Source organism: Pelmatolapia mariae, linkage group LG7, assembly GCF_036321145.2.
Source record: "Pelmatolapia mariae isolate MD_Pm_ZW linkage group LG7, Pm_UMD_F_2, whole genome shotgun sequence".
In the NCBI taxonomy this organism is placed as follows: Eukaryota; Metazoa; Chordata; class Actinopteri; order Cichliformes; family Cichlidae; genus Pelmatolapia; species Pelmatolapia mariae.
This window is the reverse complement of record NC_086233.1, coordinates 22,153,498-22,178,238: the sequence shown is the minus strand read 5'-3', so window position 1 is coordinate 22,178,238 and position 24,741 is coordinate 22,153,498. Positions and strand designations below refer to the sequence as shown.

Sequence of the window (24,741 nt, the reverse complement as noted above, 5' to 3'; positions counted from 1 at the left end):
TTATTCTTTGAGCATGGAGTCAGTATGGCATAACCCACAAATTTCCTGAAGCAGGAACTAGAACAGAGAAAAAATAACTAACAATAAAAGGGATCTGAATGCTTTTGAGCGATTATGGATATATCGTGTTATTATACTTTTATTAAGAGGACCCAACAAAAACATGATGACATGAGCTTATGAAGGAAAAGAGGACTATAAGTCATATGTTGTTTTAGGGGGTCTACCAGAATATATGTATATATTTTTTAAACACATACTTTAGGTTAAAATAAAGCAGCACCTCTTTTTATCCTCTGGCTTTAAGGGACACCTGCCAAAAGTCCAGTCTGATTCTGAATATAGCCTTCTATGAGCTGTCAGATAACAAAACCCTGGTGTTCAACCCTACATGTTTGAATGTGAATTGGACCCAGAACAAAGAGAGTCTTTATTCATCTGCCAAAACAAGAGTCCAGGTAAAGGCTAAAGCCTTGATGGGTGTATGTTTTAGTGCTAGGCATCTGCCTGCCAGCTAAATTATGTTAATTCCATCTTACCTTATTTTGTGAACCTTGACGGAGAGGTAATAAATGGGCAAGGTAAGAACATTCTAGGGTATTTGCTTTCACCAAAAATGGTCACCCTGAGTCCCAGTCTAGTTTTTTTTTCTTTTTTTCTATTTTACAAACAAAGAAGCTCATCAGTTTCAGAGGATCTTATAGACTCTAAAAGTTTTGATCATTCCCAACGTCAAACCTGTGGGCATGATGGTCAAAGCTTAAGGGAATGTTAGTTAACTGTGCGAAATGTTAACACAAAAGTAATTCCAGTGATTGTGGAGACATAAAAGAGTAATCCAACGGGATTTTAGTTTCTCTGATGCCGGGAGTACATAAAGACTGCTCTTGTCACAACATTTGATGTACTTTACTCATGGCCTAGATACTGAAAGTTGGCAGAAGATTCAGATGTGTGCCAAACTATACTATATACCACTAGAAAAGTGTTATGAAATTGTGTTACTCAGTGACGTAGATTTCTAAAAGGGGTGAAAATGTAGTGCTTCCTCTGTGAGACATTAACTTTAAGTGTTGACTATGTGGTTTGGAACTTTTCAGATATTTCACAAAGATTAAAAAAAAGAAGAAGAAAAAGAGGCCAGACTGTTTGTACATGTACATTGTGGATAAACCTCTGGTCTTTATGGGGGAAACTGATGGGAGACTAGCTTATTAAAAAAAACTGCTGCTGGCTGTGCTTTAACCGCCTTGAAATCAGTTATCATCTGCACTTTGTGTGGAAACAGAGCTAGCCTTAGCAAATAACTGTGATTTATCATTGTAACAAACACGTGTGCTCTTCTTAACTACCTTGGCCAACATGTGTGATGTACGAATCTTACAAAAAGTCTTTTGGCATATCAGCAAGGAGAGCTTTTGGTTAAAATCGCCATGTCTAAATTAATAAACATCCAAGTTGAACAACTGCAGGCTCCACCAGCACTCAGTTTAGCATCAATGAGAAATTATTTGGTAGAATGATTATACAAAGTTTACCAGCTGTTTTGTTAATACACCACCTAAATGTAACACTTTAAAACCTCCTGTAGATATTAACAGTTAACCACATCACATGGCGCTCAAGCCTTTGAATTAAACTGTGATTCTTTTTTTTCATACACTATATTGCCAAAAGCTCCCATGATGATACTACAGTCACTGTTGTATAGAATATGATGCATTACTGTAAATTAAACAATCTAAAGAAGCATTTAAAGTTAGCTCATTCTTTCATGTGCAGCAGTATAATTGATCCATATAATACTGATTGTGAGCATTTTTTGGCAGAATAATTACTTTTACTTTTGATACTTTATGCACACTTTGCCAGTAACACAGTTTTATGTGTAGTGTGGTGTTTCCATAGTGGTTTATTGTTACTTTTGCTAAAGCAATGCTTCTTTAAAAATGTCTCCACCTCTGTTGTAATTGTCAGCTAATAGTAAATAATAATTTTAATGCTAACTATAGAAGTAATAATATTTTACAATTCTGAGCTGGGGATAGGATTGGGAAGTTGAAATATCCTGGAGGAGTACAGCAAGCTGCAGAAGGCTGTCAACATATATATATAAACAAAAGGCAAGCATGACATAATTGGTATTCTTTAATCTGGTCCAATTAATCTCATCTGTTTTTCTTTTTTGCCATGTCTACCTTTCTGTAAAAGTTGCTGCACATCAGAGCCACACCTTGCAAAATGAGTGCTCCATGTACTTCTACTGTCCCACATGATTTGTCTACATCTGTATGAGATGTGTGACTACTTTATTACATCATGCACAAAGCAGCATTCGGTGCACTACCTCCACCCCCACCACCGGCCCCAGCATTTCTCTCGCAGTTACTCTTTCCTAGTGTTTCACTAAGTTTTGATTGGCTTTACTGTTTTGATTTAACTTTTTTCTTCTAAACACATATTGCTCCCTTTACCAACACCCCCCCCACCCCACCCCTCTGTCTCTCTCCGTCCCTGCTTTCTGCAGCCAAACAGCAGGTAGTCGGATACAAGCCTCTCTGACATTAGTTGATATTAGGCTAGGGTCTATTAGGTCCTGCCTCGCCATGTGAGTTACTGCACAGAGAGTGAGTGCCTTGGGAACAATCACGCTCACATACACCGGCGCACTGACTCACACAAGCAAACACATACCCACACAAAGTTAAATCCAAACCCACACAAATGTTTGAGCACTGCACACAAAGCCTCTGCAATCTCCCAGACATGCTCACCTTATGTGCACTCAGTCATAAAGATGGAGGAATCACTGAGGCTTTAAGAACCTCCTTTTACCCTTACGCTTCCTCTTTTGCTAAACTCGGTCTGCTAAGGTGCCAAGGTGTAAATAAGACCCAAATTTTCCAGGAAATCACCTGGAGCAATGTGAGGAAAAAATATCCCTTTTTGGTCATTCTTGGTTTTTCATTTTCATTTTCATTTTTTAAGCTTAATATCCAAATTATTGAATAAAATTGAATGACTAAATACTTCTGTATCCTGTATACTTTCAAAAATGACACCCATCAATTTGCAGAATTAAAAGAAATAATGAATTGCATGTGCTTTATGGCTATGTACAAGCTAAAGCAACATGGCTGTTTAATGTAGAGATAAAACCACATTTACAGCAGACGGGTATTAAAATAATAAAAGCAGGACTTGAGCAAACAGATTGTGGAAGCTAACGGAGATGAAAATATTTAATAAAATGAGTTCACAAGAAAGAGCCTAATATTTACAACAAATAACCTAACCTTTTAAATCCCATTCACATTGAATATCGAAACAGCAGTCTGTGTGCATTAGTGTATGACATATAAACACAGGGCTTTGTCTCGACACTTTAATGTAATCAAGTATTTTGTGAGGCTGTTGTTGTACAATTGTGTTGGGTTGTATTTTTTCATGTAAAAAAAGCTTTTTTCACAGCTTGCTTGAGATCCTAGAAGAGGCCTTTGAATGTTGCCAAACTGTACTGACTGCATTTACACCTGGCTGCGATCCAACAACCTCCAGACATCAAATACATTTCAGTTTCTATTGCCATACACTTTATCTGCAATTTACAATGCATTAGCAAACAACCACAATGCATTTGGGTGTAAATGGAGTCTTAGCATGGCTCATACTCCCAAAACTGTTAAATCCCACACTTCCCATTTATGCACCTAAATGGGATATTTGGAAAAGTCTATACTTGCCTTGCAAACATCCACGTTTCAAATGGCATGACACCAGTTTGTAATGGATTATGTAATGGCTTTCTATAATAAATGCATAGACTGTGATTGCAAATAACACAGATAGGACTGATGGTGTTGTAAGAAGATATCTCAGCTAGAGAAAACTCCACATAAATACATACAAAATAATATACAGCTTTTTTGAAATTTTAAGTGACACAACGACTATGACGTTCACAAATAAAAATAGTAGAAAGACTGTCTACACCATACCCAATACACTATACTGTCCTACATCTCAGTGTCGCAAGCTGTTTTGCATTTATTTGTTTTCTCATGAGCCAGACACATTAAATTGGTATGAAATCTGTCGAAACAACCAAATGTTTGAATACAACAAAGATGCCAACCGATCTAGTAGGTAAAAATAATTATGCATGGAGATATATGACTATCTGAATATCTAAGTAAATAAACATAAGTGCTTTAATGCCAAGATGTCACACACACACACATAACTCTGTATGAGTTCACAATTCTGCCACGCACACCCACACACATATGTGCACAGGCAATAGTAAAGAGATAAACATTATGCTGAGAATTTAAGAAAGAAGGAGCAGGCACATATTTTGGAAGAGAATTAGGAAGCATCTCATCAACCTTGAGCAGCTTAACCCTTCACCTCAGCAGTCTGTCTCAGTGTCTCATGGCTACTCATTATATGGGAAGAAACTGCCTTGTAATGTTTGTTGACTCAACTCCCCAGTAGACGCTACCCTGTGCGCACAAAGGAGATAATTACTGAAAATTACTGAGGAACATGGAAATGTAGTTGTGTTTATGCCTGAGAGCTTTGTGGGCTCCTGGATTCACAAATTATTCATGTTGTGGTATCGTCTTCGCCTGAGAGGTGAGCAGTGATGACGACTTCTAGCAGAGTACCTATCAAAAGTGGTTTTGTCTGTTTCTTCTTTTCGGTATCTTTTCCCTTTTTTGCAAAAAAGAAAACCCATTATGCATCAACGTGACAAGAGTGACAGCATCACCTTCACAAAGCAAGTGGGGCTTCATTTCTTCTCTTTCTCAATCATTGCTCGTCTTTTGTCACAACCCAAACATTTTACTGCGTTCACCATGAGGCATTCTCACTCTGCTAACTATTAAGGAAAAAACTCCGTTAAAAGACAAACACACGAGCAATATGATATGCTTAAATTAAATGCTAAAATCAGTTAACTAGAGTCAGTTAACAGTCCATATAGAGCTGTGGGGTCAGGTTCCTGTGTTAATGCACTCTCAATCACCTCTGATCATGTGGCAGTTCATGAAAAAAGGTGTTTTTTGAGGCAAGAAAGGGAGTGTAAACTTCGAAATGCCAGGAGGATATCTGCCGCTGCTCATTACATGGTGGTGTGAAAACAGTAGTGCGGATATTCTTCTTTGGATCAGATTTGGCCTTTTTAGATCTGTTTTGTATTCTGTATCATTTCTAAAAAATTAGCATGGCTGTTTTAGAGGTTCAAAGTTGCATGACCTGTGAGGCTCACCCTATCCCATTTGCTCTTTTTAATGTATGCTTCGAGTTGTTAATTGGTACTCAGTGATTGCAGGGGTGTATCAATGTATATATGTATGAGTCTGTCTCTCTCCTATTTGGATGCTGCCTGCTGCTTTCTTGTTCTAAATTTACAGGACTAGGGTGTGCGTGTGTGTTCATACATTCACATTTACCCTTCATGCAGTCCTGTATCATAAAATGAGGCAAACTCAATTTTGGATGAACAACAACACATGACATATTATACTAAGTACACCCCATCATTTTAATAGCTTGTATAACGGCTTCTAACTTGAAGTGTACTGAACAATCTCAAGGTTCTTTATCAGTGTCTCACATCGTTAAGGAGGAATTTTGCCCCTCTTGTCTTTACAAAAGGAGGTTTGTAGGCATTCACTGAGGTCTGGATTTAGTCTGGACCATTGCAGGACCTGGATTCTTTTCTTCTTCAGCCATTCTGTTGTAGATCTGCTTTTGTCCTCGGGTTCATTGTCCTAGAATGCTTTGGTATGCAGAGGATTTCGCTGCTGACTCGATCACTTTAAGGTGCCCAAGTCCAGTAGCTGCAAAGCAAGCCTAACTCATCACTCAACCAACACGCTTAACAGTGAGGATGAGGTGTGTAGGTTCTTAGTTATCCAGGTCATGTTAGTCTTCAGTGCTTGAAAAAAAGGCAACTGGACTTCTTCAAGTTTACCTCTCACCCAAGAGGTTGGAGGTGAATGAAAGGTGGAGAGTCCCAGGTATTTAACCCCTAGTGGGGTTTGTTCCCTGTGGACGTGACCCTGAGTGTTGTTGACCTACTACTGATCTTGTGAGTCATCACATGATCCTCAAGAGCATGAACCTTGTCCTTTTGGTGGAGGTGTCAGCTGAGTCTTGGCTTTTCAATGTTGGGCCATGTGTTTGTGGAGTGGAGTGTTTTCAGTAAACGTGGTCCTGTGCATCATGGCCAAACATCACTGATTTGATCTTGTCTAGCCAAAGGACATCGCTCCTAAACTTTGCTGCCATGTTCTTTTTAGAGAGAAGAGGCTTTTTTCTGCCATCCCTACTAAAAGAGTCATACTTGGTCAGGCTTTTTTTGTAAATGTACTGTCATGAACTTTAACATTTAACATGCTTACTGAGGTTCATATAGCCTGAGTAGTTTGGGTGTAGCATTACACGGTCTGACCTTGGGGTAAATTTGCCGGGACATTAACTTGTAGGAAGACTGGCAACTGTTTTAAGTGTCCTCCATTTTTGAAAAATCTTTCTCACTACAGCGTGATGGACTTCAACATTTTTTAAATGGAAAATTATCTTATATGACTTCCCAGACGAGTTAAATTTTCACAGTTTTCTGCCTTTTGTCTTAGGTTTTATTAAATAAATAATGATACGTTGTAATAAGCCATGCTTTGTAGTTCATCTGAGATTGTATTTACCTAGGACCTGCTTAGGACTAGATTACACTTAAGTCCTGATATGTAAGCCATTAGAATCAAAAGTGAGAGTACTTTCTTTTCACCATGGCTCTACAGTCACCTTTTCAGGCATGGGCTTGACACTGATGTACCAGTTAGTGGCAGGATGTCATTATGGTACATATAAGTGCACAATTAAGTAAATAGAAAGGATGCAATCTTAGGATAAGTTTTGGCCTTTAGCCTGCATTCATTGTCAGGTTCCTGGATGAAACTGTAAAAAATATAATCAATCTTTTTGGGCCAGATTTCTTTTCCACAGTGTTTTATACTTCCACATCCACATTTACACATGTAATGAATGAATGCTTGAATGACATTGTAACATTTTGTTACAGTTCTGTAATTTTACAGCAATATGCAAAAATCACTCCCCGGGCTTACCTCAACATCCTGTGCAAAGCAAAGTGTGATCAATATAATACCAAATGTATGCAAAACAGTCGTAAATCATGGATTGTATTTCACGCTGAAAAAAAAAAGACCTGTGAAGCTGTGAATCAATTTATACAATTCATCTCAATCATCTAATATTTCACTTTGAGGTGCTGGTGCATAGGAATGGGGTTTTGTGTGTGTGCGTGTGTGAGAGAGAAAACCAGTAGACTGTGGAGGTGAGAAAAATAATGGGGCAAAGGGCTGTGGAATAAGTCTTGCATCTGCATATCAAAGAAGGTGTGGAGGGAAGTGTAGAAAATGATGAGAATAAGAACTGTAGTATGTTTCTACAAATGCATAGAGTGTGAAGTAGGTTCTTATGGGAGCAAAATCATTATAAAGACAAAGCTAATGTTCTTTTGACAAATGACATAGTGGATTTGATAAGCACAGTAAGTACCACAGTAAGATAACATGGCATAATACACATGTTTAATTAATGACACTGCAAGGCAAGTACCAACCTACTGTGAGCTGAGCCTTTCTGGTTAGACTTACCCCGGCTCAACTTTCCATCGTTAACAGAAATAAATTGAAACAAAGATGAAAGTTTAGTGGGGTCGATGAATACAAAATACATTCTGGTTAAACAAAAATTTTCACCACAGAATTTGACACTGATTTAAATAATGGATACACAGAGTAACACCTTTCTTTTTTGTTTCCTCTAGTCTCTCTTCAAAACGTACTGAACCATGTACTGTCGGTCTATTTAAATGCTTTTCGTGTTTCGTTTCAGACATACTCTGCACCTAGAGACGGGTGCGTTCTTTATCCAAACAGGCACATCAGCCTGGAACTGCACTTTGCCTGTCATCTGCATGTAATCAGCCAAGTGTGCCTTTAACTGCAGGGAACCATATAAGTGTAGCTAAGTATGCATCTTGCAATTAGCATGGAAATTTTTCTAGCTTCAAAGCACAGGTGCAAATTGCACAGGTGTAAGAAAATGAAGGCTGAGATGGAAAACAGGAAAAGTTCTCTATAAATGTTCTCTCTGAAGTGTGACTTAACTTCTTGGAAAGATAAATAACCACAATACCCAACTAATTTCAAAAAGAAAAAGTGGATGGAGAGCTGTGGCTGAGTGGTCATTTTACTTGATGTTCAGAACTGAAAATAGGGCCCTTTTAAGAGCCAAGTAGATTTGTCTGCAGTTACCTTGACAATGTCAGGGAAACTCTTTATAGAAATCATTAGTGAATTACAATTTTACCTAAGTTGAAAAAAAAAACCCCACATAAGTCTCAGCTAGAGCCAAACATGTTTATCCATAATGTTTGTAACTTTGCAATTATCTAACTTATTTTGATGTCTTTTTTTGGTTTTTGACCATTTGGTTTTTGACTGTCTCTTAAGACTTCCAAGTCACTGTGCCAGTGACTGTCACAGAGCACAACAACCATACTTAAAGTATGCTTAGTAATCAGGACAATTTACTTCTGAGTATAGACAAACAACCTTAGGGTGTATAAAGGTGAGACATTCACTAAAAAGGAGGAACATGAAAAGTTAATAGTGTTGTGACTTCTCTTTGGTAATTCAACGTTTGACAATTTCTTCATTTTTAAGGGATTAATTCCTGCTATTAAGGGAGCTTTGATTAATTCTTGCCTGGAAGAAAGGATTTGAAGAAATTTAAAAAGAAAAAAACATTAAAGAAAGTTTTTAAATTTTAAGAAATTTAAAAGCAGGGACCAAAAACACATTTTAACAATATCATATACACTATATTACTTTATATTGATCTCATAAGGTAAAAAAACAGTATGTCACTCATTGTGTGTCTCAGGTCTGCCAAGGTTTTAACGCTAGTTTGAATGTTTCAATTTTGTATTGTCATCAGAGTCCTGGTCTTGAGTACATGTGTATTTACTTTCTGTATTTAATATAACCCAGCTCATGGAGTTGGAGCCTGGAGACTCAGGCCCCACTGTGCAGCCTACTGTTTGAGGGCAAAGGGATAAAGACTGCCTCTTTGCCAGGGTTTATAATCCTCAAACTGTGCCTTTGTCTCATCTGTCAAACTGTGCCTTGTTGAGTGTATTAGAGGAAGTTACCAACTGGTTTAGCCTCTCAAACCTTTGGGAAACCTTGGACCTTTAGTCCCCAATTTAAGCTCTGCACATGTCAGTCTTTCTTCCAAACTGTCTAAAGATAACTTTTCAGTCCCTGTTTAACTTACAGCTGATAAGGTGATCACAGGTAACTATCACAACTAACCCCTGAAAGCCTACTAGGAGTAACCCTTGAAGATCTTTTCTAATCTGAGTGGTTTCTGTTATATTCCAGGAATGCTTTTAGAACAAAATGACTGGTTGTGCAACAGAAGTTAGTGAGGTTGATGTCTGCAGCTACTCTTGGAAAAACCCGAGGCGTATACTAAGTGTCTATACTCGTCATTGTGGGTACAGAGAAGGTCGTCAGATGTTGCCTTTATGGGGGAGTTAAACTATAGCTTTTCATTCCTTTGAATGCTCTGAAGCCTCTTAATTTATAACGTGAGGTCCAAACAAAACTCTGAGAAAAATATTTTCACTTTGTATTGACCTGTTCTGTATACTTTGGTAATTGGTTGACATTTCCTGAATGCATGAAAAAGCTAATTTACTTTAAAACAGTGTTAGATTCTTAGAATATTTGATGAGAGAAAGCAACGGATTTTATTGGTCATCTTTTACAATAACTCGCTCTAGCTAATACATGCATTAGTCTGATTCTTTCTGTTGCTACTTAACAGCTTCTCTACGTTCCAATAACATCTTCAAGGACGCTGCTGACACGATTGTGTCGAGTGCTAAATCCCAAATAAATGAAACTTAATAGCATTTAGAACTGCTTCTTTTGAAAGCTGTTTATATTAAGAATATAGGGATATTAAAGCAGAAGTGTCCTTTTTTATACACTTATCTGTGGATTACTGAAATGCTGAATTCTCTGAGGAATTATGTGAAATTACAGTACCTGAATTATAGCACACTTCTGAGAGAAGACTTCACACAAACACCTTACAAAGGCTCTTATGTTAATATTATTCAAATTGCTTCTTTGACTATAATTTGACCATTTTAAAATGAAATTAATGGTGTAAAACTGCAGACTCGAAACACTTACCTTGTGTTCACCACCCTTCCTGGGTACAAGGAGATTTTAGCAGGACGATGATGCCCAAAGAAACTATTAATACATTCAGATAAATTCTACGTAGATCTAAAATTTTAGCCATTTTTGAAAGACGGAAAGGTTTCTCTCCGTTTCTTAAAAGTATGTGATGTAAAGTCATGACCCTGTGCCAAGCACAACTATTATGACCCATAGGGCAGAGCAGTTGAAAAGCATTTTATGATTACCCTGCTGAAAGCGGTGCCTATATAGTATGCGCATGAGATAGTGACGACAGACACAGAGAATGTGAGATATAGGCTGAGCATGTTTACCGTGGGTACTGTATTTGTGCATAAATAGACCCTATCATCTCTCAGTGTTGAGCATTTCCTCACAGACAGCATGTGACTTATCAGAGTGAGCCAGGTTTTCAGAGAGCTGACAGTTTAAGGAGAACTGCCATGGGATAAGTCTCAATCCTCACTCAACCATTACACTCTCATGCCCTTCTCACTCTCTCTCTCTCTCTTTCTCTCTCTCTCTGTCACACACACGTATCTACATAGACACGCACACACACATACACTGAAGCAAGCACAGACGCAGTAACCCAATGGCAAACCCTGACTACCGATTCTCAGAGCTGCCTCAATGTGTCTCCCGAGATGCAGAAAAACTGTTCAGATGTGAAACAGCAGGTCTCGAGGGAAGACTAAGTGTCTACAAGTTTAGTTGGAAATAATATAAAGACAGATTCTTTTTTCAATAGATAAGAAAACAATAAAAAGGAAAGAAAAAGCATAAACTTATAGGACGAGACACGATTCTAGGTAAGATTAAAGAAAAGTGAAGAACAACATAATGAACAGTCACTAACAATTGAAAGAAAAAAGACATGACATATGAACATTATTCTGTATAGTCATGTAAGTGTAATGCATGTACTTGTACACTAGTTACCGGAAGGTCATTTGGAATATCTGTCCCAAGTTGACTTGCTGGGTTTTGTTGTTGTATCCATGCAGCATCTCACCAAACAGGGTGTCATTGAAGTAGACATCCTGCTTAGGGCATTTTGGTCCATCACAGTTGTCTGACTGCAGGAGACAGGAGCGCCCATCGCCTGCCAGCTTGTACTCTTGCACGCATCTGAGGAGGAAGGAAACACTGTCAATACAATGTATGATATGCAATCTAGGAGACCTTGTTTACACTTGAGGTGAAAGCATAGTGCTGGCAAGATTTGAAACAGAAGATTGAGCTGTAGCAGGCTGATTGTGATTTAAAAGACTGACATTATATACAAGGATGTTCCCATGTTCCTACTTTAATTTTCAATCTATAAAGACCAATACAGAGAAACTCAGCATGCCAAAATCATACCGATTTTCTTTAGAATTCCTTCAGACTAATAACAGCCTAACACAGACAATCACAACCATTTTTTTTAAATGACATTTTTCCAGGTTTTCAGTTTATATACCGTTGAATCTACTTTCTTACTGTCAAAGCTAAAATGCCTTTTACATATGCAAAGTGCTATAGTCACAATTATCAATGCCGAGTTTGTGGACACAAGCACTCTGGTGAAAACCCTTTTAAAACAGATTCCAGTGGCGCTGGATTCAGCAGACTCTGCAGTTAGTCACAATTATAGCTTCCACTTTTGTCTGCAATCCTGTCTTACAGACCAGGCTGAGCAGTTAGTGCTGCTGGATAGGGCTGAGCGCAGGACTCATGCAATTGTTCATGTCTCTTCACCTCGGTGGGAAGGAGATGTCAACTGCTGTTGGCAATACTCAGATCTGGTGGAACAGGGGCTTTCTGTAGTTGAAGGCAAATCTGTTTCCATTTTTGTAAACGAACAATTTGTATAATTACAGAACAAAGTTATACCATTCAGATGATTTTATTAATTTAATCTGTTTTTTCCACAGGCCACTTTTAAAAAGCATTGTGCAATTATTACAGAACATGTGGATATACAGGCTAGTGATTTAGTAAAATACATTTATGAAATTAAACAGGATATCATGGTAAATGGACAGAGCCTCAACTTTCATGTTTGCCCACAGTGTAAGGGTACCAAATGATCTGGGGAAAATGAGGACATCATTCCAGATCAGACACAGATCAAGAATGAGGGAATGCTTCATGTTTCTTTAGGCTTCTGCTGTTAGGTTACCATCAAAAAGTCAACAGATGCATTTAGACATGTTTTCAAGTATCCTTTTATCAGTTATCAGGTCCCAGGAATTAAGCAACTTTCATTGGCATGATCAGAACAGTTTCCATAAATGATCAGCCAAACATAGTAACTCAACTAGAGTCTTGAGATATAAATACCCTCAAAGAAGACAGCTATTTAAAGAAAAATGGGAAGGACAACCCTAAAGCTAACAAAAACACTGACAGAAGTACTTCCTGTATTTTTGGTTACTATTTGTAGCCCTTTTTCAGACCTTTCATGTTTGGAACAACAATATAATATTTAATATTGCTCCAGGAATATCACTTCTTTTAGAAATTGGGTAAAAAGACCAATATAGAAGTTCAGGTCTTTGTGGCAGAAATACTCACTAACCTGAAGGGTTTTATTCAGTGTAGATCATTCTTTTCTTTAACCTAACCTTAAAATAGTTCCATGTCCCAAAGCTGAGCATGTAACAGAAAAATTATGATAACAATAAATTCTAAACAAGAAAAAAATATTTAATCAGCCAGCTAAGAACAACCTTGTTTCTTTTTTCATGCAAACTCTAGTCTCACGGGTGGAAGTCCTGTGTTTGACCCATTTGTTCACTATTCACATCTTTTCCAGCTACCACGGACCACGGTGCAGTAGTTTTTTTTTCAGTGTTTTTCATCAAGTTGCAAAGTAACAGTGTGATTGCACTGGGGAATCTAAGCAGTCTGCACTCAAATGGAAACCTAAGTATTTACAATATACTGGGTATAATCAAAAAGTTCTATGACGTGCAAACAAAAACTATACCTAATTGAAATTTGGCATGATTTCCCCTGCAAGAGTATCTTCATTCTACAAAATGACCATCACACGGAGGCTCACTGTCAGCCAAAGTTGAAAGTTTTTAGCTAAAGAGTCCAGTTTCATTGAATGTCATGTCCAGGGTGGTACCAGGATAATGGTCATCCTCTTTGTTTTCAACATTCACAAGGATGTACACTACCAAAAGATCCCCCCGCCTCAGACTGTCAATGCAAAGCTCCATTTGTACCATGCAGAGAACTTTGGCATGTGCCATGTTGTGCTGGAACTTAGTGCACTGACAAGGCTGGAGGGTTTTTTTTAATCTACACATATAAAATCCTCACAGACCCATCAGATTTGCCTCCCTGTGACTTCCACTGCTTCCACAAAATGAAAATCGGGTTAAAGGTTCACTGTTTTGACACAGTACCTCCGTAACATTCAGCAACATGTGCCAAGAGAACAGAACGGGGCTTCCACTGAGCAGTCTAAAAATAGTAGCTGGGCTAGAAGCTGTGAACACGATCTCAAAGGTGAGATTCACTAATATTACTTGTATCAGGTACAGTATTTGAATTGTTTGGACAAATTCAGTTTTTTTTCCACATCTTTGTATTGTATATGTTTTTGTAGATTATGCTTGTAATGGCTATACTAGAGCTGTATGATATGTATTTATCAATCTATCTATATGACTTTCTATCTATAGTGTATTCACTGGTTATTTCGTATTTAGTATTCTTTGAAATTTACATTTGTGTAATCGAAACATCACTCATGAAACCTACTTCCAAAGAAAGCTTTATTGGCACCCTGCAGATGTCTTCTCTTTCTCTATTTACTACTAGCTATTCTCACCCGCAAAACATGAGTACGTTGCTGGAACTTGGGTCATCTTCAAGGGGCACAAGCTGCTGGAGACACAGCTGTTCACAACCTCCATTGAAGCCATCCGTACAGTCAATGCCCCTGGAGTAGTCATAGCAACCTGAGCCATCCTTCATTGGCCTCAGCCCCTCAGGACACTGTAAGAAAAAGAAAGAAGGAAAGGTGGTGGGAGGGATACAAGCAGGGGGTGAGGATAAAGGCACAGAATAAGAATAGAGAAGAAGAGTGTAAAACACAGAGGTCAGAATGTGCATTTTAATCAGGATTAAAAAGTGCTGAGAGGACAGAGATAGTAAGACTGAGAAGATAAGACAGTAGTAGTAGGGAGTAAGACTTTCAGAAAGAACAAATTCAAGAAAAGAAGAATTTAAGCCAATTATTTTTTTCTGATACAACACAATAAAAGGTGGAGGCGCTTAAAGGATTAGAAAATTAAACAACGGCAGCTTGGAATCGTTACCACAGCTCATTTTACTACCTGAGCAGAAAGCCCCCCCTCAGTTCACACAAAGGCCTGTGTTGGTGTTGTTGTTTTTTTTTTTTAAATGCCAGACAGAAAGAAAAAACTCAGAGTCGAAAGATATAGACACAAGCACCAGCAATTAAAAAGATTATCATTTGTGAAATCATTCCACGCTGATAGAAGTGTGATAAAAGAAAATAATAAACTTAAGCATTTCAAATGAGCCAAGGGATTTCAAGAAACAGAAATAGCCACTCTTGTTTGCTGGGAATTAAGTCGACTGATACTTTTTAGATGGATAATAATTAGCAAAGTCATTAGTGGCTCACTAAAAAGTGGCGCCCTACCTTGCAGTAAATTATTGATACCACAAGCTTTTATCACTGGGTTGTTGTTGTGACATTTCATTTCAATATGAAGTATTAGTTCAACTTTGAGTTCCCATCAACCAAACACAAAACAAATCACATTTATCTGAGTATGTCAACTCAAGCCAGAAATCTGAGGAGGAACAATGGGTCCAGCACCCTAGTCATTTGCCTGGCTAATTTAAAGTGCAGAATTTAATTTATGAAGTGGATTTTTAAATGAATTATATTTCCTCCAGCATAAGAAATACTAATTATTCAGAACTGCAAAAGCAGCAGATGTATTATATAAGAAAGTTGGACTCCATTAAAAATGTAATGTTACTAACAATAAATAACTTCTTGACTTAATAGCTTACGCTCATAAATTATATTGCATTATTCATCTCATATGTAAACAAGATGCTTATTACACAAACAAAACAAAAAGGTCAGACTTTTCTGCTGGCTCAGCTTAACTGTCAAGTCAACCAACATGCTGCTAAAACAATATTGATAAGTGTTATTATATCAAAAAGCATAAAAAATGTGTGTCTGTGTGTGTGTGTTCATTGTTCTAACAATTAACAGAATATTAGTAGAATATTAAAATATTATACATTCTATATATAAATCATATATCATATATTTTCACTGAAGCTGAAGCTTTGTGGGCTCCATGATGTGAAGCTCTCATACCATCACATCCTAAAGAATCTCTCATGGACTGATGTCTGATGACAGCGGAGCACAGTGAACTCCTTATGTTCAAGAAACCTGTTTGAGATGATTTGAGCTTTGTGACATGGCATGTATCCTGTTAGAACCAGGCATCAGAAGATTGGTATGATGGTGGAAGTCATAAAGGGATGTACATGCTCATCAACAAGATTCGGGTAGGCCGCAGTATTGATATCATGCATAGTTAATACTAAGGAAGCTTAAGCAAGAAAACATCCAAGAAACTACCCTCCATATCATTACCCCACCAGCAGAGTGATATACTGGAGTGAACCTTTGATACAAGGCAGGATGGATGCATGCTTTCATCTTATTTAAACCAAATTATGACACTACCATCCAAATACAGCAGCAGAAATCATCCTTCCAATCTTCTATTGTCCAGTTTTGGTCAGCCCATGCAAAGACGCGGTTTCCTGTTCTTACCTGACATGAGTGGCACCTGGCATGATTTTTTCCTGCTGTAGCTTCTCTGATTCAAGGGCATTATTGTATATCCTGTATTTAAGCAGTAAACAGTCTGATTGGAAATTTTAGAAACATATATTTTTCAAGAGACACCTGGCTAAAAGGGCAGCAGAAATTGCAGCAAATATAACACAAGTGAAGAAAGAAACACATTTGATGGTCTTCTGGACATCTTGATGGCAACGAGTGGTTATTTCATTGCATTTTTTAACATTTGTTTTCCAGTTGGCGATCATCAATATTTGGCTATTTTAATAACTACACCAGGAAGGCCACATCCAACTACTGCAGTATACAGCAATAACCTTTGAATTAGCTTAACTAAACAGAAAACAAATCATTCCTCTGTGTAGTGAGAACCAGGATCCAGTAGCTGGTGCCCTGACTTTCACAAGTTAACATATGTCATTACTGAGATGTTACATAATGTTTCCTACAAAGTGTGACATTACATGCTGGAAAACAACAACAGAATTACCACCCCATATGAGTTTCCAGCAGGATGCATACAGAGATACTATAAATAGTTTCCATCTCATCTTTGAATATTTGACAGGTTTCAGCTGTGGTCAATTTACACTTTCAGATGTGAGCCACATGCTGAAAATGTGTTGGTTTTGCCAGCCTTTCAGTTTCAAGTGTTGCTGTAATGTCTTCCTTGCTTGTATTGATATCTGCCTCTCTTTGCTAAGAAACGAGGACTGTGAGAGACTGAGTTACATCAGTTTTCTAGTCCACAGTTCAATTCTTTCACTAACGGCTACTCTGACTCATCTAGATTCCTCAAGTTTTGTGTGCCAGCATAGGATATTTTTGTAGGCGTGCAATCACAAACAGCTAAAATGTCTGCTGGTTGTGGTGTATTTATTCTTAAAGAACAAAAAACAAAACAAAAAAACAATGCTATATACTAAACACTACATATTTCTCAAAGTTCAGAAAGTTAAATGACTTTATTATTTCTCTGAGAACTTTTTCTTAGGTTAGGAAGCACAAAGGAAGAGGTGGTGTTAAAGGGTCTAGTGCACGTAAGGAAGGTTCACTGACATCATTAGTCACATGCCTGCAGACACAGTTGTATAGACGCTAAAGGGAAAACTATGTGTAGCTATTTATTAATGACTGACATAGGCAAGGACTCACATCCAAAGGCACCCTTTTTCCCTCAGTTTTGGTCATCAGATGAGAAGGAAAACAACAGAGAAGTGGTATATATTGTTGTTTTGGACTAGAACAGTTAGCATTTCTACCTCCTGGAGATAGAGGCGTACGAGGTGTGTGAACTTTTATCTCCAACAGCTGTCAACCATCATAGTCGTTATGTTTCCCTGGTTTTCTGCTTAAAGATTTCCAAAGAGATTATTAATCTCATTAAATCCAGCAGAACTGTACAATTTAAGTAACACCAGTAACTACAACAACACATAACACATTAGCATTTCTGGAAACAAATGCTTTACAGTAGAACCATTTAAAGGCCATCTTTTTTCCTCTTTTGCTCAGACTGTTTCAAATCCTCATTTAGTCCAAAACAATGACCATCAGGATCAATCTTATTTTGAAAGGTTTCCTGAGATCAGAAATAAGACTGTTTCTTTGGCATAAGCCTTCTGGAGAAACAATTACATAAATCATATCGTTGTTTTAAATAAAGCTTATGCAATACAGGACATTAGCAGAGAAATCAAGTTAGAAATGAGATAAAGACTAATAATGTTAGAGATGTTTGGAAATGCATGAAGTCTATTAGAAAAGTTTTAGAAAAATGAGAATGTTCATTAACTGTCTAATAGATCTAAAACACTTAGGCCAATTTCCCCTTGTGGGACTAATAAAGGTATCTTATCTTATCTTTATATGTATAAATATATATTTAAAAAATCCCCATTCGGCCTGGGGGCAGACTTTATCCTCTAAGCTCAGGTCCTCTTTCAGTGTTCTGAGAGCTTGAGGATCTTGCTCAATATCTTTGTTGTTCCTAGCAAGAGACTTGCCCTTTGTAAATAGGATAACCAGGTGTCACACTTGGAGGAGTACAAAGAAGCTTTATCCTTTGTCCCCATTCCCAGATACTGAGTCAATGTTCTGCAGTTGGTCTGGCTCTAGTTTTCAGTCATCACTGCAGGAGAGACACATTTACACAGTATTGCTCATATCCAGAGGCTGTGAAGAAAGCGAGCAAATCTATCATCGCGGGTCAAAAATTCAACATATCACCATCTTTTGCTGTTTTTACAAGTCACCACAAAGTCACAAGCTTTGCAGATTTTTGGTGGAACATGGTGAAAATACAAGCAAAAGGAAATGCAGCAACAAATATTAAATCGATTGAAGCTGGTGGAAGTCAAGCGAGTTTTTGCACTTTTTGTACCTTTTTTTTGACATGAAGTGACACAGTAAGGAAGTAAGTAGGTGAGTCTCACACAAAGTATGGAAAAGTGTGTCTCGCAGACGTGCCCTTTGCTTTGGTCTGACATGCTGCTGCTGCTCTAGTGCAACATCTAGTTAGGTGAAGTGAATAACACTGATTATCTTAACTTATTATCCCCACAAGGGGACCTACCTACCTACCTATCTATGAATCACAGTTTCTTTAATATCACATGGATGACCATTGCATTTGTATATGTTACTTGGGAATGCACGGTACCAGGATGCACTATGGGAAGAAAGAAAGCTGCTGGAGGCAGTGTGATGGTTTGGGCAATGTTCTGCTGGGAAACCTTGGGTCGTGCCATCCATGTTGATGTTACTTTGACACATACCACCTACCTAAGCATTGCTGCAGACTACATACATCCTTTCATGGAAACAGTATTTCCTGATGGCGGTAGCCTCTTTCAGCAGTGTAATGTGATCTGCCACAAAGCAAAATGTTTCAGGAATGGTTTAAGAAACAGAACAACGTGTTTGAGGTGTTGTGTCTGTGGGATGTGCTGGATAAACAAATAGATGTCCTACTTCACAACATACAAGAATTACAGGATCTATTGCTAACATTTTGGTGTCTCAACAAGTCAGGGCTGATTTAGCAGCAATGCAATATTAGTCTGGTGGTCATAATGTTATGCCTGATCGGTGTATATCAAGCGAAAAATGTAGATGTGAGGACAATCTAGGCAGAGAACAAGCACAGGAGCTGATACCACCTTAAGCTTATTCAATTTGACATTTGGATGACACTTTCACGTATGTCAGGCTTTAATTTATACACTTTTCTGTATCTAATTCATGCCTCAAGGATGTGTTTTCCATTCTCAATATTATACACTAACAATTGCTCAAGTAAGTACAGAAAATAGTCTGTCTTGCATTGAACTTAGTCAAAGGAGAGGGGAAAGTTCTTCTGATTGTTGGTTTGCATGCCAAGGCTTTATTTTTGCTCAAAAGTTCTCTGAGGTCCAAGAGCACAATTTATAATCCTACGCGATCATCACCCACCTGTGCTATCAGAACTGTTTTAGAAGGGATCAAGGCTGTTTCACTCCACTTATGAGATGTTTAAAATCATAATTTGATGTCTCATAATTTAAACATTATGCTATGTTATAATATCCGATGTCTGTATGAAGATGAAATTAATGCAGTATGGGTACACTTCCTTTTATTTTATCCTTTTTTTAAATTTGTATTTTTGTTTACATTGCAGGAGTCATTTTTGGATTTTATCAAACATATTATTCAATTACATTTGTTGATCTCCTGAGAAAACCAAAGCCAGAAACAATAAAGAAAAAAATATGAATTATGCATTGCTCATGTGTGTTCTACACAAAATCCCATATGTTCAGCATTCGGTGGAAGAGCACTCTAGTCTCTGACAAGATTGGAGCCATTCATCACATTAGAGCAGAGCTGTGGGAATAGCTATCTGTAATTCAGAATTGCTATGCAGCTCTCTGTGGTTGAATGAAAGTTCTTAAGGTTAGCCATTAGTGCAGCCCATGAGCTACTTGCTCTTTCTGCCTGGACAACTCTCCAAAGACACAAGCGTTCGGGAGGGGAACAATTTGTATTTGAGACAAATGAATTCCACTCAGTTCTTCTGAAGTGATTCTGTGATGGCAGCACACCAAGAACAAGCCAGTAGTGAAGAAGTTTTATACTTGTAGACACAACTTTCTTGCATTTCATTTTGTTTGTATAGTAAATCATCTTGACAGCTGATCACTAATTAAAAATGTATAATTAAAACAAATGGTAATTTTATATAATTTGTATGTTATTTAATATATGAAATATTTAAAGGAATGTGTTTATATATTTTTTTGTCTTTTAGAGGGTTTAACTGCATGCTTAAATGTGATGGATTTGAGGCTTTTATATTAGTGTTCAGCCTTTAAACCTTGTCCCTGAGCGTAGACACTTGACATCAATGTAGAACACCCATCATCGAGGGTAGCATATGTATGTACTCTCTGGGGGTTATTTAAGGGAGAATTTCATGACAGCATTAAGAATGGGACTAATGGCATTTCACTCCTGTTAATTCCTTGCGGAGTAAAAGTGCAGGGTAAGTAGGCCTGAAGAAATTAACAAAAAATGAGTGAAGAAAGTGTGTAAGAAATATAGCTGTACATGTAGCCGATCTCTCTGCACATTATATACTGCACATAGATCACCCCTCCAAATTAACATTCTGAATGAATGCAAGTCATTTCCCCAATCACCCATTAGGGCTTCTGCCTAAATCAGGAACTGAGTATAATCTATTTAGAACTCTTTTCCATAACGATCATGTCAAAATTAAGATGCTAGATGTTTGTACTTAGTAGCCATCAGATATTTTGGAGAAGGAAAAGGCAGTGTGAAAAGCTGAGGATAATAAAGAAACAATATGTTTAAAAGATGTGCACTGGGTCTTTCACAGGACAAGAAAATATATATATATTTAGAAAAAAACAGCAGAGCTTTAAATAACAATGGCAGGCAGAGGAAAAAAATCAAATATTTTAAAAGCATATTCGACAGCCTAATCTAGTTTAGAGATGGCAGTGATGCATGCCCTGCGGCTCTTCTGCTGCTTAAATGTGTTAAATTAGGCTCCACAGTTTTATTGCCCTAAGAGCAAACAAACTTACTAAAGAATGTATTGCATCTTGTGAGTTTAACTGGGATATCCCAGTTTGGAGGTTTATCCTAGTTTTGATGACATCTGGGATATGAGATTTATGAGGAACACAGACAAATCTGGTTTTGCATGTCCCTGTACACATTGGCAAATATTAGTATCCTTTTTGCTAATTAGTGCTTGGTATTTGCACAGGTGCCTGTGATGTCTGTAAACATACACTGTTAGTTCTGAAAGTGCTGACAAAATCTGACATTTGGAAGACTAGCATCCTGCAATCTATTTAGAGACTTGTCGGCATCTAGGCACAATCACTCATCCAAAGTAAAAAGTATATTACATCGTTTTTTATTACAAAAAGTGAAAAGAAATATGTATCTTTCCATGCTTCAAAAGTAAGGCTCTATTACTGAGCCTTATACTGTTTTATATCAATTCCCAGATAGTTAACAGCATGTGCATTGGATATACACAGTACATCCAGCCTTATCTGGATTTTTGAGCTTGAGCTAATCCATTTAATATAGTACAGTTGTGATGTGATGTATAAATGTGCAAAGTTAAAAATAAGATGGGTTAATAAATCATGAGAGGGACATGTGTGTACATATATCTGAACAAAATGAATGCTTTAAACCAAGAAACACCAAAATGCAGTTGTAATGAGGTACAATGAGCTGCACTCGGCAGAACAGGGGAGGACATGATGTTCATTTGTAAGGAACACAGATTAGTAGAGGCATACACGGGATTTTGGGCAGAGGGATGAGAGTTTTCATGAGTGTTGTGTTTGGGAAGACATGCCTTTTACCCTCTCTGTTAACTGATGTAAACTGGAGGCTGGCAAGCAGAAATCTGGGTCCACACTGACAAGGCATCATTTAAGTCTTGATTTTTCGAGTGTGCCACATCTTTTAATAAACTCTTGCATTCAGGGACAGTATAGAAGTTAAAATTACATCGGAGACAACAATATCTGTCTTCTGTAAACAACACACGTATGACAGGCCAAAATGAAAATGTGAATTTATTGCTGCTTGAAGCTAAAAAGCAAAAATACATCTTTGCCAACACTACATTCAAGCAACTTTACCAGAGATGTCCCAAAAGAGACATTATCTCAGGAAAAATATGCCACTAATATCCCTCCATCTGTTCAGTGTACGAGTATTACCATTGGAAGGACATATACTGTAGCAGAATATGGCAATGTGCTACAAAGAAAAAAAAAGAAGCACTGTATCATTATCAGATGTCAAATTTAAAGCATGAAAATGGCCAATTACCAAAAGAAAGCCATGGTTACAGAGATTGAGACTTGATTTTTTTTTAAAAGGAAATGGATATAATATATCCATCTATCCTAGGAATACCAGGTAAAATAAAAGTGACCAGCTCTTTCCCATTAGAGACACATCACTGGTGGAATGATTTGCCTGTGGACATCAGAATGGCAAATTCTTTATTGCCTTTAAAAATCCCTGCATAAAACATACATTAAAATCAAAGAGCTTTTATTTCATCATCCCTGTCTTTTTTCCCTAATGCCTCTTATATGATCATTGGTTAGTTTGCACAGGTGTACTTTGAATTCCTATTTAAATGAACAACGACTTAACCAAGCAGAATAAATTAATTTCCCCCCACTTCTCTCTTTTTTTCTTACAATTAAGTCGTAACAAATATGCAATAAAATGGCTTTAAAGTGAACAGCGTGTGATTCTTAAGACAAGTGACGAAAAAGGAAGCGAGTGACATCCTGTCTTTCTAAGAATCTGTAGAAAGTGAACACAGTCAAAATGGAATAACAGATATCTCCAGAACTTACACACTGGGGCTGACTAGAATTTAATTCATTGCAAATGCATTTCAGCTGTCTTAAGAGCAGCAGACAGCCTTAAGGGACTGGCTCTGAAAATGGATTTTAAGCCTTCCGTGTGACATGTTGGTGCTCTGTGTTAGCACCCATTCTGACAAGGGTGGTTAAAATTACACCAACCCAGGAGAGTAAGAAAAGCAAATAATACTGCCGTGTCTGTGATTCTCTGAGTTAATCTCTGAAGACTAGAGGGTTTTGTCAGTGTTTTTGTCTGAGTATTAATCACTGGCACACAGAGGCGTGAGACTGTTTGGAATTATTTCAGAGTATTTTTTTTCTATCTAGCTTTTGAAAATGTGAATTGAAAAGAAGTCTTCTCAAGCTGACTATCCCTTTAAAAAAAAAATCTGGCTATCAATTAAAGAAAAAAGGTTGAATTAGACAGCACAGAGGAAAAAAAACTGCTGCTCACAATAGAATTTTGTTTGACTCATCAGAAATAAATCATAATTTTGCTATTTGGCGATTACTGAATGCTGACCATTTTCAACTAAACTCAAAGCCCAAAGGAGCAAAAGAATAACTGTGACCAATGTAAAACAAATGATACTATCCCAGTTTGACAATTAAAGGAAGAAAGACAAAAAGTTAGGAACTAAAAGATGCAAAGCTGTGACTTAAAAAAACATAATGCTGATCATGTAGACTCTTCTTTTTCTGGGAGGTAGTGTGGTCCGGTCTTATATCTACTTGCCATTTGACATATGCGATGGTGTTGGTGATGCCTATTTCTTCCAGTATTGCTGAGTCACAGTTCTAGTTGGTCTACCCTTATGCCTTGTTCCCCTTTAAGTAAAACTTACACCTTTTGAAATGTGCTGGTATGTGTATGTTTAACACAGCATTTACGTTGATGGTGAATAGTCTCTGTTTGGTACTTTTTGACTTTTTAACTGGCGGTTACTTACCGAGTGTTTTTCAGACAAGTTGCCGTCTTCCATGCAAACAACGGGTGATTGTACCAATCTGCTATTACCAAAGAAATTTTCTGTATACCTTGGTTATAATGAGCTGTTATTTTAGTTATTGTTGGCTTCCTCCAGCTTAAACTAGTCTGGCCATTTCCCCCTGACCCCTGGCTTCAACAAGCAGATTTTGCCCAGAGTACTTCCACTTAAGATGGATGGAAAAATTCCAGTAAATCAACAGTTTCTGAAATACTCGGACCAGACAGTCTGGCACCAATAATCATTGCCACATTCAAAGTCACTTAAATCAACTTTCTTTCTCACTCTGATGCTTGATTTCAACTTCAGCAGTCTTGACCAAGTTTAGTGTATATGCATATGCAATCTACAGCTGCCATAGAAGCAGCATCAGCTGCTAATGTTGTGGGTGGAGTGGGTTTATTAATATGGATTCATTGTCAGAGTAACCAAATTAGTGGTAAACTGTAGGGAAAAACTGGCAAAGGGGGTGGGAGAATAACTTGATTTATGTAGAAACATGTTCATTAAACTGCTGAAGTCTTCTTCTGCCTTGGTGAAGACTGCCAGCCATGGTGTACATTGCTCCTTAATGACAGTGTCATGAATCAGTTTTTTTGTCATTCATCATTCGTAATCAGTGCCAGACAAATTACTGCAGGTTGTGT

At 37.6% G+C, this 24,741-nt stretch overlaps 1 protein-coding gene across 2 annotated transcripts in view; it reads right to left on the bottom strand.

Annotated features, from left to right (window-relative positions):
- Positions 1-24,741, bottom strand: part of LOC134630782 (astrotactin-2-like) — a 280,317-nt gene that overhangs the window by 83,880 nt on the left and 171,696 nt on the right. For both annotated transcript variants that reach the window (XM_063478441.1, XM_063478442.1), the window contains 2 exons: positions 14,149-14,315; positions 11,259-11,447 (listed from right to left, as the gene is read on the bottom strand). In XM_063478441.1, the coding sequence (XP_063334511.1) occupies positions 11,259-11,447; positions 14,149-14,315 (356 nt within the window). The remainder of the gene's footprint in view (positions 1-11,258; positions 11,448-14,148; positions 14,316-24,741) is intronic.